Genomic DNA, 17,261 nt, shown 5'->3' with positions numbered 1-17,261 from the left:
AAACCTGATGTACTTGCTTCTCCCATGTTATCTATCTAGCTCTGATACCAATTGTTGTGCGCGGCGGAAGCTTATTAGAGTAACACAATAATAACTCGAGATAAACCACAACTAATAAGCAAATCACAACCACAACAAGAACAAACAATTTACGTGGTTCGGCAAGTTACCTACGTCCATGGGGCAAGGAGGGGGGAGTTCTTACTATTAGAAATCAAGAGAATACAAAAAGAGTTACAAATCTCATCGATCAAACCCTAAAATAAAGCTCTAGATCTCTCACAAATCTCCCATAATTAGATGCAATAATCCTCACTTAAAGACTACTCAAAATCATCCTTGCTTAACCCTAATTAAATAGGTTTAGGGTTATATATCAACTCAGAAACAAACTGGGTTAAAAACCAAAGCCCAACTGAAACTGCATCTGCGGTCGACCGCGGTGGTCGACCGTGGCAGTCGACCGCGCAGGTTTCACGATCGACCGCGACGGTTGACCGAACCAAAAACCAGAGAGTGAAATTAATTACAGTCATGGCACGGTCGACCGTGACGGTCAACCGTACTGATTTCCCGAGAGTAAATTCGCTACAGGGTCCTTGTGGTCGACCGTCGCGATCGACCATCTTTTGCTCCGAATCCTACTGGCCTTCATGCACGTTCACGGTTGACCACAGCGGTCGACCGTTAGTCTGCCTGGCTATTTCTTCAGTTGTTTTCCTGCACTCTCTCGCCATTTCTTCACATGGTACGAAAACATCTCAAGCGAAGAAGAAGGAGGGCGACCTTATGGCAGAGGTCGAGACAGAGGCTTCAACCCTCGTCGTAACTATCATCGACAAAGCAGACATCACCACGACCAAGAGTACGAGATGAAGGTGGAACTCGTCTCTTTTGGAGGAAATCTGGACATAGAGGCTTTTTTGGATTGGCTATATGAAGTGAAGAAATTCTTTGAGATGGCTAATGTACCCGAAGCAAATCAAGTAAAGTTTAGGCAAATCATCTCAAAGGAGAAGCCGTGGCATAGTGGGATCAGACTCAAAACACTAGGCAACGGCAAGGTAAGTAACCAGTTCGGGTTTGGCGATGCATGAAGCAATTACTCCAGGCTAGGTTCCTACCACCTGACTACCAACAGATCCTTTATAACCAGTTTGAACAATACCATCAAGGCATCAGATCTATAAACGCTTATACCAAAGAGTTCTTCCATCTCACTTCTCATTACAATTTGTCGATGGGCGAGGAGCAAATCACGGCCAAATATATAGGAGGTTTGAAGTATTCAATTAAAGAGAAGGTGGCCATCCACAACATGTATTCTATGGACGAAGCCCATAACATGGCTCTCAAGGCGGAAAGATTGGCCTCCAAGGCGTTACCTTTCAAACAAGTCGAACAGGGAAGTTCAGTCTAGAAGGCGAGAGGTGAGTCAGTAAGGCAAAGGATGACTGATCGGCCTATTCCTCCACGGTCGGCCGAGCGGTCGACAACTTAACCACAACCCCGATGACTCAAGCAAATCCGTATGCAAAGCCGATTGTAGGAAAATGTTTCCGATGTCTCTAACCAGGGCATAAGTCTAACGAGTACCCACAACGGCGAACGGTCAATCTAGCATATTATGAAGAAGTCGAGGATGAACACACAGCATCCGAAGAAGAGTATGAGGAAGAGGTTGCAGAGATTGAAGGCGGCAATGTGGCGTGTGTTGTTCAACGACTTCTGTACGCTCAGAAGACACTAGATTCATCACAACGACACCAAATTTTCTTTTCTAGATGTTCAATCAACAACAAGGTGTGCACCCTCATCATTGACAATGGAAGCTGTGAGAATATTGTGTCAAAAGCTTTGGTGGATCACTTAAAACTGCCGACTGAAACAAACTCCGTGCCTTATACCATAGGATGGATCAAGAAGGGTCCCTCCGTGAAAGTGACCGACGTATGTCACGTACCACTATCACTAAGAAAGACTTATATTGATTCTGTTGCTTGTGATGTTGTGGATATGGGCGTGTGTCATGTATTATTGGGAGGGTCGTAGCAGTATGATGTTGACGCTATGCATGGCGGCAAGAAGAACAAGTACTCTTTTGTATGGATGAATAAAAAGATCATCCTACCACCTATTCCACCCTCTCTAAAGAGCTCCAAAGACCAAAAGTCCAAATGTATATCTCTTTGTAACAAGGGAGAGTTTCTGGCCGAGTCAAAGGAGTTAAAGCAGAGGTTTGCCTAAATGTATATCTCTTTGTAACAAGGGAGAGTTTCTGGCCGAGTCAAAGGAGTTAAAGCAGAGGTTTGCCTTAGTTGTGAAAGAAGAAGTGAAGACACTTGTTTCTGGCCGAGTCAAAGGAGTTAAAGCAGAGGTTTGCCTTAGTTGTGAAAGAAGAAGTGAAGACACTTATTGAGGTCCTAGGGAAGATGAATTTACTGCTTAAGGAGTTCGAAGTGTTGATCCCTGAAGAACTGCTAGAGGGTCTACCTTCCATGAGGGATATTCAGCACCACATTAATTTCATCCCGGGTTTAGTACTTCCTAATGTCCCAAATTATCACATGAACTCGCAGGAAAAGATGGTTTTACAGGACGCCATTGAGGACCTTATTAAGAAAGGCCACATCCAACAGAGCATGAGTCCATACGCAGTTCCAACACTATTAACACCAAAGAAGGATGGCAGTTGGCGGATGTGCGTGGATAGTAGGGTTATTAACAAGATTACAATTCGCTACAGGTTCCCAATCCCTCGGCTAGACGACATGTTAGATTAGTTGGAGACGTGAGCGTCTTTTTGAAAGTCGACTTGAGGAGTGGATATCATCAGATCCGAATCTAACCTGGTGACGAGTGGAAGACTGCATTCAAGAGTAGTGAGGGCCTCTACGAATATCAGGATGATCAGGAACATATGTTGCATCTCCGAGAGGTCTTCCAAGTGCTAAAGGAGAATGAGCTTTACATCAACTTTAAGAAGTGTGTGTTCTTGACGACTCAACTTGTGTTCTTGGGATTCATGGTATGCCCATGGGATCCAAGTCGACGAGGACAAAGTTAAGACAATCAAGGATTGGCTAACTCCATCAAGTGTTACGGAAGTTAGAAGCTTTCATGAGCTAGCATCTTTTTATCGGCGTTTCATTCGCAATTTCAGTTCTATAGTTGCTCCCATGACGGATTGCTTGAACAAGAAGAGGAGACTCAAGGTGTTCAATGAAGGAGACATGGTGATGGTAATTTACTTATGGAAAGAACGTATGCCGACTGGAACTTATAGCAAACTTAAGCCGAAACGATATGGACCATTCAATATTCTCAAGAAGATCAATGATAATGCATATGTAGTGAATCTTTCAGAAGGAATGGCTATGATGACGACATTTAATGTGGCAGATATTTTTGATTATCATCCTTCAATCAAGTTGTATTCGAGTAATGCAAACTCAGAGACGAGTTCTTCTGAAGAAGGTGAGACTGATAAAGGAGATCAATCATTGGATGAGACAAGAAGAAAAGCACCCGTGTCGACTCGGACATCAGATTAGGAAAGAGTTCCTTTTTGGTTATTTCCTTTTAGATTAGGAAAAAGTTCATTTTGGTTATTTCCTTTTAGATTCAAACTTTCTTTTTTATTAGAGTTAGGATAGGTTTAGTTGGCTATAAATAACGGTTCCTTTTGTAAATCAAGTAATTAACTTTTCAATTATTCAATCAAGAGAATTTTTCTCCTTGTTTACGTTCTCAACTTTGAGAAACTTAATTAACTTTTCAATTATTCAATCAAGAGAATTTTTCTCCTTGTTTACGTTCTCAACTTTGAGAAACTTAGAGCTTGTGGATATCAAGAGAATTTTTCTCCTTGTTTACGTTCTCAACTTTGAGAAACTTAGAGCTTGTGGATTCAAGCTCATGAATTACCTGCTATTGTCAGGGCTCGTCGGCATCGGAACGATATCCGATCGGCCTCCCCGTTTCTATGTCCGAGTCATCTTACTAGGAGTCGTTATTTGTGATCAAATTTTCGTATTCAATACTATAGAAACATAACAATTTTATTATTATTTCTCATTACAATGTAAGGTTGACTCTCCAACTTTTTCCTGACATCAATATGTAAGAGTTCCTTTGGCGGTATTGGTTATAGCTATTTGAGTACTTGTGACTCGGGTTTCCCAACCTTAATCCAAACTTGAAGCTCTACAAATCTGCAACTAGCTAGCTAGCTAGTTAGCGTTCCACCATTGTAGCTTACACTGTTCTCCTTCATTAAAAAGCTTACTAAGGTTATAAACACCAATTAACTTCTATAAAACTCCCACTATCCCATCATATAGGATTTCGTGAAGCTCTCCTAAATGACAAACAACAGTTTTTTTATTATAAACACAAGAAATCCTTGTACAATAAATAGAGCTAGTTAGCCACACACAGCGCAGCTAAACTTCTCTTCAAGTACATAATATCGCCTTCACTTGTTACAGAGAGAACAATGATCGTCCCTGTCGCCAGTGGTCGTTCCTCTCTTCACGCTGGGATTAACAAAGACAAGATGACGTTCGGCAGTAACAGGACTTGTGATCCTGTGCCGCATTTCATTGGGTTGAGGCCGTGGCCTTCTTGCAACAAGCGAGCACTGCACGCAGGCGGTCTCGCTCGCGCTCATAATCGCGGCTCACATTCTTTTTCACTGTGTAAGCTATCTTTTCTTGTTTCTTCTCCTCTCTCACCTCACTAGTTATACACATTATTGTTGGAGTTGTTAGTTAGATGTATATCTCACCTTTCTATCCGGGTTTTTTTCTTTTTTCTTTTTTTTTGAGTGAAGGGATGGTAAAAACCCCTGTTTCGTTAATAAAGATTTAATTAAACAACCCGAAAGAAAACAAAGTAGCAAAAGCTACATATGTAAGGCAATACAAGAGCAGCTAATTACTAAGGAATCGTCTTCCTGTGCTCTCAGTCTTTTGAGTCGCTGTCTAACTTTTATGTAAACCTTCCTTCGCAACGCACATAGAAATCTCTATCTACAGCCGACATTTAAAAAATATCTATGATTTTGCGAGTTGATATTTTGGCCCTGAAGGGATGTTTAACCTACACATATATGTGAGAATATAAAATTCTAACTCATCTCATTTTTGCTGTGACTCTAGGAATAGTACGTAGCAGGAACCTTTGACACTTAAAAGTATCGAGCTCCTCACCACTTTTCATAGTGGAGATGATCCAACTCCATAACACGAAGACGCAATTTTACAACGAACTCTAGCTTTGTCGTAGTCAAGCAGATGAGCTTTTTTGATTTTTTTTTTTTACTTTAAACTTGTTGGGACAAACCCGGGGCCCAATAAAGCAGGGTCGCAGCAATAGTAGAGCAAAAGTAGAGATAAAAAAGTTGGACACACAGATTTACGTGGTTCAGCATTTAATTGCCTACGTCCACGGGCAATGATAGAAGAATCCACTATGAGGAGAAAAACTCAGGAGTTACAAACTCGCTCTCTTTACAAGGAGAAACTCTCTCTATTTTTTTCTCCTCTCACTCTTCTATATAAGAAGTTGTTTCTGGGATGAGATTTCCTAAGGATTTGGAGCCTATTTATAGGATTTTGAAAAACACTATGCACAATAAAATATTAATATTTTACTATGCTGTGGGACCGTCCATTTTTGTTTTCTTTTTCATCTTCAAACTTTGCTGCTGCTTCTTTCGGTGATTTGAATTGAGGTGGGGCCCGCTCTAATTAATTGTCAACATTTGAGGCTGAGGCTGCATGCTGACAATCTCCCACTTGAAGATTTGATTGAGTATCAATCATATCTTCACATCATTCTTTCTATCTTGCCATCTTCATGTTGCTTACGTCTCTGACAGACCACAGGATGATCTACACCAAATAAATTTGTCAGTATTGACTGCTTTTATCAAAAAATCTGCTAGGTTATCTTTGGTGTGAATTTTCTGCATATCCACTGTTCCTTCTTCCACTTTCTCACGAACGAAGTGATACTGAACTCGAATGTACTTGGTCTTTGAATGAAAGGCTGGATTTCTTGCCAAATGCAAAGCACTCTGACTGTCACAAAGTAGAGAAATCTTCTTTTGTTCATGGCCGAGTTCCTCCAGCACCATCTTCAACCACATCGCCTATTTACTAGCTTGTGTAGCTGCTACATATTCTGCTTCTGTTGTTGAAGTAGCCACAACTGACTGTAGTTTTGAAACTCAGCTTACAGCTCCGCCAGCAAGTGCAAACACATAGCCTGTGGTGGATTTGCTATTATCACGACCACCTGCATAATCAGAATCAACATATCCACTGACAATAAAATCAGATCCCTCATAACATAATGCAACATTTGAGGTTCCTTTAATGTATCTTAGGACACTCTTTACAGCATTCCAATGCTCTTTACCTGGATTCGCCATGTATCGACTAACCACTCCCACTGCTTGTGTAATGTCTAGTCTTGTACAAATCATCGCGAACATTAAACTTTCCACTGCTGATGCATACGACACTCGAGACATCTCCATCCTCTCTTCTTCACTGCTAGGACTCATACTAGAGGATAACTTGAAATTAACAGGAAGTGGGGTGGAAATTGACTTACAATCTTGCATGTTAAAGCGTCGCAAGATTTTCTTCAAATAGTTCTTCTGAGAAAGCCAAATCTTCCTATTAACTCTGTCTCGGTAAATTTGCATCCCTAGAATCTTGTTTGCAGATCCTAAATCCTTCATTTCAAATTCCCTAGCCAACTGAACCTTTAATTCTTTGATACGATCTTTGTTGGGGCCTGCAACCAACATGTCGTCAACATACAACAATAAGATAGAAAAGTTATTTTCACCAAACCTCTTAAAATATGCACAAGGGTCTGAATTAAGTCTGTTGTATCCAAGGCTCATGATGAATGAATCAAATCTCTTATACCAACACCTCGGCGCATGTTTTAGACCGTACAGAGATTTTTTCAACCTGCAAACCAAGTTCTCTTTTTTTCTTCTTCAAAACCTTCTGGTTGGAGCATGTAAATTTCTTCTTCAAGATCTCCATAAAGAAATGTTGTTTTCACATCTAGCTGCTCTAGATGTAAGTCAAATATAGCGCTCATAGCCAGGACAATTCGGACTGTTGTAAGTCGAACTACAGGAGAAAATATTTCATTAAAATCAATACCTTCTTTCTGAGCATATCCTTTTACCACTAATATAGCACGATATCGCTCCACTTGATCATCGCCATTTCGCTTGATCTTGTAGACCCATTTGTTTCCAATGGTCTTTCTTCCTTGTGGCAGTGACACAAGTTCCCAAATCTTGTTCTTATGGAGAGCTTCAATTTCTTCCTGAATTGCTGCCATCCACAAAGATGCATCTGTACCATTTATAGCTTCATAAAAAGTTAATGGCTCTCTATCTTCTGTTAGAAGATAATATGCAACATTACTCTCCGTAATATACTCCGAATGCCAAGTCGGTAGTCTTCTCTCACGAGTTGACCTTCGAACTTCTGGAGCGTTGGACTCGACCGGTTCTTGTACATCATGCTCTGGTGTTGCTTCAGAAGAATTCAGATTATCTTCTACCTGAACAGCTACAGTCTCTGAGTCCTTCCTCGAACTGTTTTCTTTCTCTTCACTTTGTAGTTAGTTCTCTACAAAGATAACATCTCTGTTGATGCTAACCTTACGGGCAGTTGGATCCTACAGGCGATACCCCTTTACTCCATCAGCATACCCCAAGAATATGCATTTTCTGGATTTTGAATCCAGATTTGTAATTTCTTGGGCATTGTACATTACGTACACTGGACTTCCAAATATATGGAGGTTGGAATAATCAGCTGGCTTACCAGTCCACATCTCCATCTGCGTCTTCAACTGTATTGCGGTTGATGGAGATCGATTCACCACATAACAGGCGGTTTTTACTGCTTCCGCCCAAAAGACTTTATCCAGATTTGCAGTTGCCAACATAGCTCTTGTTCTTTCTAATAGAGTTCTGTTCATTCGCTCCGCCACTCCATTTTGTTGAGGAGTATAAGCCGTACTGAATTGTCTTTTGATGCCTTCATGCTTGCAGAATGCTAGGAATTCACCGTCTGTGTATTCTCCTCCATTATTTGATCTCAAGCACTTGATATTCTTCTCAGATTCAAGCTCGACCCGCGCTTTGTAGGCTTTAAAGACTGAGAACACATCCGCCTTCTTCTTGATAGGATACACCCAACATCTCCTGGAGTAATCATCAATAAAGGACACAAAGTACTTTGCTCCTCCTAAGGATGTAACTGGTGCTTGCCATACATCAGAATAAACCAGTTCCAGAATAGCCTTGCTTCTAAAACTCGATGTGTTGAACTTCAGTCAATGCTACTTGCTTGTAACACAATGCTCGCAGAATGGAAGAGGTACTGAATTAAGTCCAGGAAGCAGCTTCTGATCGGAGAGAACCTTCAAGCCTCGTTTTGACATGTGGCCTAGTTTGCGATGCCACATCATGGTTTGTTCTTCTCCACGTCTGGTTGATGCCACACATGAATCAGCTTCCTGCATGGTTTCTCCCTTGAACATGTACAGATTTGCAGCTATCTTTTCTCCTTTTATCACCACAAGCGCCCCTCTAACAATCTTCATGATTCCCTTTTCTATATGAGTCTTGCACCTGAGCTCATCTAATTGTCCCAAAGACAAAAGATTCTTCTTCAAGCCCTTCACATGTCGCACATCTTGAATGGTGCGTATTGTACCATTAAACATTTTGATTTTGATAGTGCCAATACCAGAAATATCCAAGGCATGATCATTCCCCATGAATACAGATCCTCCTGAGATAGGTTCATATTTGTGAAACCATTCTCTCCGAGAGGTCATGTTCCAAGAGGCTGCTGAATCTAGAAGCCAGACATTAGTAAACTTCTTTCTACCTTCATCAATAGTGGTTGCTCCACTGAATAGAATTTCACCATCGTCTGACGTACTGACAACGTATCCTTGAGATGTTGATGGCTCTGAAGTCTTTTTTATCTCCACTCTTCTTGTTGTGCCAACACTCTGATTTGACGTGCCCTCTTTTGCTACAATTGGTATTTGATATTCTTCTTACTTCGTGATTTCGATCTACCATGGGCATGACTCCCACTGGAGCCTCGTTCCGTTGATCTTCCTCTCGTCACCGACAAGGCCTCCGCTTGCTGCGAACTTGACTGCCTGTCTTCCTTGTTCTTGCGCCGATTTTCTTCCTCCAGAACAGCGGCTGCAATATCGTCAAAAACTAGATAGTCCGTGAGGACGTTGTTTGTCAAGTTGATGATGAGTTGATCATACGAGTCAGGTAGACTCTGAAGTAGAAGTTCTGCACGTTCATTCGCACCAACTGTATACCCCAACGTTGTGAGTTGGGAGAACAGTGTGTTTAGGGTGTTGATGTGGTGGGTCATCGATGTAGATTCCGCCATCCTAAGAGTGTAAAGTCTCCTTTTTAAGAAGATTTTATTATGCATGGATTTCGCCTCATATAGTTTTGTTAGAGTATCCCAGATCTCTTTTGCTGTCTTCTTCTCCTCTATGCTTGACAACACCCCGTCTTCTAATGTCAGATGGATATTTGCAATAGCATTTTCGTCCATCTCGTTCCACTTCTTATCTTCTGTGATGTCATCAGGCCTTGCACCGATGACCACCAGGCAATTATCTTTTCTCAAGATAGCCTTTATCATCAACTTCCACTGTGAGAAATTACTCCCGTCGAATTTCTCGATCTTAAACTTCGCCGCCATTGCTTCTATCACGAACAGTAACTTCTTACTATTTCACGTAAATAATACTGTATTTATGAACAGTAACCGTATCCGTGAATAGTTCCGTACTTGTGAATAGTACCGTATTTGTGAATAGTACCCATCACCTTCAAAGGGTAAATGATAACCTAACTTATTTTCTGATGTGGAGGATCCACCTTTGGTGGCAGCCATAGAACATACGATAAGTAGATATATACAAGTACCCTAAGTTGGCTCTGATACCACTTGTTGGGACAAACCCAGGGCCCAATAGAGCAAGGTCGCAACAATAGTAGAGCAAAAGTAGAGATAAAAAAGTTAGACACACAGATTTACGTGGTTCGGTACTTAATTGTGTACATCTACGGGCAAGGATAGAAGAAACCACTATGAGAAGAAAAACTCTGGAGTTACAAGCTCTCTCTCTTTACAAGGAGAAACTCTCTCTATTTTTTCTCTCACTCTTCTATATAAGAAGTTATTTATGGGATGAGATTTTCTTAAGGATTTGGAGCCTATTTATAGGATTTTGAAAAACACTATGCATAATAAAATATTAATATTTTACTATATTGTGGGACCCACCATTTTTGTTTTCTTTTTCCTCTTCAAACTTTGCTGCTGCTTCTTTCGGTGATTTGAAGTGAGGTGGGGCCCGCTCTAATTAATTGTCAACATTTGAGGCTGAGGCTGCATGCTGACAAAACTTAGGTAATTCTCTTACTAAAGGAAGTATAGGGTTCAAAAACTTTCCAGTGGAGGCAATTCATCACTACAGTGGTGAGGCCAATAGGAGGACACTTGGACTAGAAAAATCCCTAAATCTTTCCATATCTTGGTTGGATCCAAGACTCACATTGACACACCACATGTCCTATGGACTGCGCCCTTTACGTACTTTCTTGTCTAAACTCTGTCCTACTTCTTTACTATCTGTGGGGTGTAAATTTGATTTCCCAAAAACAGGGAGTCTCGTTTGTATTGATAAGAAAGCTTATTACAAACTAATTAATCAAATATTTACAACAGAAGCGGAGGGAATGCCCTCCTTGTTTAACATGGGTTCCTCGGTAGCGATAGGACGCCTCGCTCGGTGCTCGTGCCGAGTCTGCTTCCCTTGGACGATCCGATCGAAGTTGCTGGAGAGCTTCAGTACACAGTAGAAACTCGGTTCGATGGAGTTTGGGTCTTCTAGTTCACCGGCGATCAGGGCCCAGAACTAGGAAGTGGCGCTGCAATGCAAAAGTGATGCAGAGAGCTTGTCATCGACTCCGTTGGGAGTTGAGAGCCAGTGGTTCAGTTAACTGATTGAATTAATCAATTAACTATGTGTGAACCTCTTTCCTGTAGCCGGGCGAGGTTCTTAAATAGAGGAGAGATGGCGTGGCCGCTCCTTGAATCATGGGATGTGACCATACATTGTTCAGAGATATCCTGCTGTTCATCTGTACCATGAGCGGTCATTCGAGGAGTCGTGTTTGGCATCACGTCAAGTAGGAGCGGGAAAGCCCCTCCTCGTATGTGTGACGACGGTTGTCAGATACTCGAGGGGATCTGACCAACCACCGAGCGCCGGCGGCTCTCCCCCTTCGCTTGGACAAGTGAGGTGAGTTGCACTTATGAGGGTGCAGGTTGATTTGGCGTTTGTCTGACCACTTGTACCGTGAGCGGCTATTCGGCGGGCCTGAAATACCGTGTCTTCCCTCTTCAGGTCGAGAGAGATGGGAAAGCGGGTTTCTAGTACTCGAGTGGGCTTGGACAGCTCGTCGGGTGCTGGCGGATCCGGCTCTTAACTCAGACAGCCGAGGTGAGCTGTATTTATGAATGTTCAGGTCGACTCGACACCTGCCCAATCATTCATACTGTGAGCGACTGCTTGACAGTCTTAGGGTATTGTGCCCTCTCCCTTGATTTGCGGGATTTGACCACTGTTGTAACTGCTCCCATACTCCAAGTGGGCAGTTGACAGTGAGCTGGCGAGTCTGAAGCTTGGGTCTGCAGGCGAGCTTGGGACTACAGGCAGACTTGGGTCTGCAGGTGAGCTGAGTCTGTAGGCGAGCTTGGGACCGCAGGCAGACTTGGGTCTGCAGGCGAGCTTGCAGGCGAGCTGAGTCTGCAAGGCCGAGCTTGTGATTGTAGGCAGACTCGGGAATGCAGGCGAGCTGAGTCTACAGGCGAGCTTGGACCACACAGGCAAGACTTGGGTCTGGAGGCGAGCTGAGTCTGCAGGCGAGCTTGTGACTGCAGGCAGACTCGGGAATGCAGGCGAGCTTGATCGTGCAGGCGAAATTCGAGCTGCAGGCGAGCTCCTGAGCATGGATCGAAGAATAGGCCGTAACTTTCAAACCGTAAGTCGGAATTGGACGAATTATATATGAAAATCGCCTATCTCGACGAGATGGAGCCATCCGAACCTAGCCGAAGGCTTTGGTTCGCTTCCTCCGTTTCGCCAAATTCCTTACGGTTTGTGAGATATCTGTATTTTCCCCTTTTTATCAGTGTTTCCCCCTTTTTTGCCATTTCGGGCGAGGTTTTAGCAGTTTTGTTCTGAACTTCTCTGATAAGGATTTAAAGGCAATTTTTATTATACAAAACCCCCTCCAAAGTTTTCAGACCTGAATCAGGCCGCATGGGGTCTGCATACACAAATAATTTACTCGATCCACTCCCTTCATTTTGATCTATATGATTCAGATGTCATATAAACCAAAAATTAGGCATATTAGGTTGTATTTACTAATGCATTAAGTGATAGTAAAATTAACACTTTTATGATAACACAACCATCATAATTTTTTTATAGATGTTTTAAGACATTTAGATCATGATGAATAGAGTGGATCGTCCATTTAAATAGCACAAGTATAATAAAATATATAATATTTAGTTTACATTATTATAGTATTTATAATATTAAATATAATACGATCTAATATTGTATAATGTATTAGGGAAAAGTGAATCTAAGGTGACACCCTAGGCTCCCACCTAAGGACGCGGCCTAGAATCACATCATTTCCTAAAATTTTTTGCGATCCGCTCCGTTGAACTTGATCTACACGTTCTTAAACCCAAACACACCAATTTTGGGGTGAACCCGTTGTGTTTTGACCATTCGTTGAGCCGTGCAAAAAGTTCTATTCATTCGAAACCGTTAAAATTGCAACGAGTGGATAAAGGGTCAAAACACGACGGGTTCACCCTAAAATTAGTGTGTTTGGGGTTTAAGAACATGTAGATCAAGTTCAATGGAGCAGATCGTAAAAAAAAGGAAATGATGTGATTTTAGACCGCATCCTTAGGTGGGAGCCTAGGGTGTCACCTTAGATTCACTTTTCCCATATATATATATATATATATATATATATATATATATGAGAAAAATGGGTATGTTTGGTACCAAGTAAAAAAAAAATTGTGCTTGGTAGTAAGGTGGCATAATCCCCTCCACTCATTCAAATGATTAAATATCCCCATGCACTCCTCAACCCATGTGAATGTCATGCACTCCTCTCTTCCCTCCTTCACTGTAGCTTCTACGCCGGTGACATGACTTGAAGACGATGGAGACTCCAATCTTGCTATGATCTTAGGCATTCACACACCGCGGCTCTGATACCAAATGACAGAAACTTGGGTTGCAGAGACTCAAAAATTCTTCTCTACAAGTTTTAAAAGAAACAGAGGAAATGGGGAAGACACACGCTTTCTATTTTATTAAAGAAGGAAAGATTTTTGCTGGGGATGTCTTTTCATCACAATAGAGCCCAACAATTTATACAAGAGAGAAATTCAATCACAACGTGGTGATGCTAACAACCCCCCACATGAAATGTTCAACTCTGTTGAAGCTAACAACCCCACTAGACTAGGTCCTATCTCTAACAAACTAATAAACTCACACTAATCAAACTACTCACATAGACATACACTCACACGTGCAACAAGTTTAACTCAACATTCTCCCCCTTAAACTTGTCGTGTCTTCTTCACATTTCTTACCCCGATCTTGGTCCGCAGTTCAATGAGTATTTGATGCCCAAGAGGTTTTGTTAGCATGTCAGCAAGTTGTTCTCCCGTTTTCACATACTCCACTTTGATCTCCTTCTTCTGGACACAATCACGTATGAAATGATACTTTGTGTCTATATGTTTGCTTCTATCATGGTACACCGGCTTTTTTGTAAGAGCAATGGCTGACTTGTTATTGATCTTGAGAACTGTCGTCACGTTCTTCTCCCCAATCAACTCTCCAAGAAGGCGACCTAACCAAACTCCTTGGCAAGCAGCCGCTGTGGCAGCTACATATTCCGCCTCACAAGAGGATAGCACCACCACTCTTTGCTTTTGTGACACCCAAGTGATTGGGCTTGCACCAAGAAAAGTATATGACTCCCGTGGTGTTCTTGCGGTCATCGACATCTCCGGCAAGATCACTATCACTGTACCCTATCAACCCAGCTTCTGACTCCTTCCTTCTTGCAAAGACGCATCCATGATTGATGGTACCTCGCACATATCGCAGTATCTGTTTCATTGCTGCCATGTGAGCTATAGTTGGTGCTTCCATGTATCTACTCACTACCCAACAGAATATGCAAGATCAGGCCTGGTGTTTACCAAGTACCATAGACTCCCGACAACACTTCTGTACATGAAAGTGTCAACTGGAGGGCTTGCATCCGTCTTGCTCAGCTTCATTCTCGGCTCTATGGGAACTTGGCAATTGTTGCAATTTTCCAACTTCAGCTACTCTAGGATCTTCATAGCATATCCCGACTGACTTATAGTTATTGCATTCGGATCCTGCCTCACCTTAATTCCAAGATAGTAACTCAAGAGCCCGAGATCACTCATCTCAAACAATCTCTTCATTTGCTCCTTCAAAAACATAATGTCATTGACATTTGATCAAGTGATGATGAGATCATCTACGTAAACCCCCACAATTTGAACTGCACTACCTTCCCACTTCTTGTACACTGCATGCTCGAGAGGACACCTTTCAAAACCGAGTGACTGAAGGCACTTGTTGAGCTTCGAATTCTAAGCATGGGGAGCTTGTCGTAACCCATACAAAGCTTTCTTAAACCTCAGTACTTTTTCTTCTTGGCCTTCTTCTACAAACCCCTTTGGTTGTGCCACGTAGACCTCCTCCTCTAGCTCGCAGTTTAGGAAGGCAGACTTGACGTCCATGTGATGTACATCCCAGTCTTCTTGTGCCGCTAAAGCGATCAACATCCTCAAGGTCTCGAGCCTTGCGACTGGAGCGAATACTTCGTTGAAATCCACACCTTGCTTTTGCACATATCCCTTTGCCACGAGTCGAGCTTTGTACTTGACCACATCACCTTCCGGATTCTTCTTGACTTTATACACCCATTTCAGACCAATTGTCCAATGACCTTTTGGAAGATCAGCGAGTTCCCAGGTGTGATTCTTTGTATGGCCGCAATCTCCTCTTCTATGGCTTTCTTCCAGCAGTCACTATCCTCAGATTCCTCAAACGTTGTTGGCTCCTCGACGGAGAGGAAACACAGTGCTGCCTCTCCTTCCACCTCACGGGTCTCATCATATATTTCCTGTAAGCTACGGTATTTCAAAGGATTTTTAGAACTTGTTGAGGAATCATGTGTACCTTCGTGTAATCTGGAGTTCTTGGGGTGTTCTTCCTGCAGTTGTTCTTCATACAGTTGTCCCATGCTGTCCAAGGAGGCTGGAGTTCTCGGTTCTTGCTCAACTTCTACCTGCACCGGCTTATAATGCACTGTAAACGCCTCATTTGAGTTGTACATCTTGTGACTTTGTGTGGTGGAAGACTCCCAGTTCCATTCTCTGTCTTCATCAAAAATTATGTCTCTGCTCACGTGTAGCTTTTTCTGGTTTGGATCATACACCCGGTACGCCTTTTATCCAGGTTCGTAGCCGAAGAAGAACATTGGTACACTTCTATCAGACAACTTCTTCAAGTGTGGGCTCACTGTTTTGACATGTGCCACGCAACCAAACACACGCAAATGTTGGACATTCGGCTTTCTTCCCGTCCATGCTTGATATGGTGTCATTCCCTCCAGACTTTGAGTCGGCGCTCGATTAAGCAAATATACAGCAGTCCTCATAGCTTCCCCCTAATATACCGCTGGTACATGCTTGCTCTTCAATAGACTTCTTGCCATGCCCAACACCGTTTGGTTTCTCCTTTCGACCATGCCATTTTGTTGAGGAGAGTACGACGAAGTCAGATATCACTTGATTCCCAGCTCTTCACAGTAAGATGTGAATTCATTTAAGGTAAATTCACCTCCCCGATCAGTTCAAAATGCCTTCAGTTTGTTCTCAGCTTCCGCCTCAACACTTGCCTTGAACTTTTTGAAAATATCAAATGCCTCACTTTTGTTTTTCAGCATTTCTACCCACATATATCTACTATGATCATCCACTAGAAGCATAAAATATTTGTTACCTGCCGGTGTATCGGGTGTGATCGGGCCACAGAGGTCGCCATGCACGAGTCCAAGCGGTTTGTCGGCTCGAAAACTTAAACTGTGAGGGAAGGGAGCTCTGTGGTGTTTGCCAATGATGCAACCATCACAGATCTGTGTTACGTACTCTACGGCAGGCATGCGAATCACCATCTCCTTCAGGGACAACTTCCTCAGGGCTGGAAAGTTCAAGTGCCCATACCGAGCATGCCAACGCCATGCATCGTCTCCTAGGCTTCCCATCAAGCACACTGGATGAGCCACTTTGAGGTTGAGCACGTACAACATATTCTTGGACTTCCTCACGTTGGCCAAAATCTTACTGCTCCTATCATAGATGCACAGATGGCCTCCCTCCATTACTATTTTTCACCCATTTTCGTCCAGTTGCCCAAGGCTCATGATGTTACTGCATAGCTTTGGTATATAATACACATTTGTTAGAGTTCTATGCTCACCATTCTGGCATTGAAGCATGATAGTTCATCTCCCTTGTATCTCCACAACCGAGCCATCTCTGAATTTTACTCTACCGCACACCTTCTCATCGAGGTCTGAGAATTTCTTCCTACAACTAGTCATATGGTTACTAGCACCAGTATCCAGGTACCAAATGTCGGTCTCGAAGACCACTTCTTCACTTCTCAGTCTCGTCTTCACATTTTCTTCGTGAAACATCATCTTTTCTCCCTCTTCTTGAGTCGTGTACAAGGACTCGCACGCTTCAGTCAGAAGCAATGCAGGTTCATCGTTGTGTTGCTTTTTAGCAAAGTGGGCTCTCTCCTCCTTCTTCGGCTTCCGACATTCAGAGGCATAGTGACCATAGTTCTGACAGTTGTAGCAGCGAACCTTCACCTTATCGAACTTGTGATACTTCTTGCCAGAGTCGTTAGAGCGCTCATCGCCGTGCCCACGTCCCCGGTCACGGTCGCGGCCACGACCACCGCCGCGGCTCTTTCCAGCTACTGCCGAAGCCCTCGCC

General features: G+C 42.7%; 1 protein-coding gene across 1 annotated transcript in view; it reads left to right on the top strand.

Annotated features, from left to right (window-relative positions):
* LOC109840092 (3-oxoacyl-[acyl-carrier-protein] synthase I, chloroplastic-like) overlaps positions 4,387 to 17,261 on the top strand; it is a 47,500-nt gene continuing 34,625 nt past the window's right edge. Inside the window, 1 exon segment of the mRNA XM_020408599.1 lies at positions 4,387 to 4,700. Within this exon segment, the coding sequence (XP_020264188.1) occupies positions 4,499 to 4,700 (202 nt within the window). The 5' untranslated portion in view covers positions 4,387 to 4,498.

This window comes from Asparagus officinalis, chromosome 5 (genome assembly GCF_001876935.1).
Source record: "Asparagus officinalis chromosome 5, Aspof.V1, whole genome shotgun sequence".
Classification (NCBI taxonomy): domain Eukaryota; kingdom Viridiplantae; phylum Streptophyta; class Magnoliopsida; order Asparagales; family Asparagaceae; genus Asparagus; species Asparagus officinalis.
This window is presented reverse-complemented; position numbering and strand designations above follow the sequence as displayed.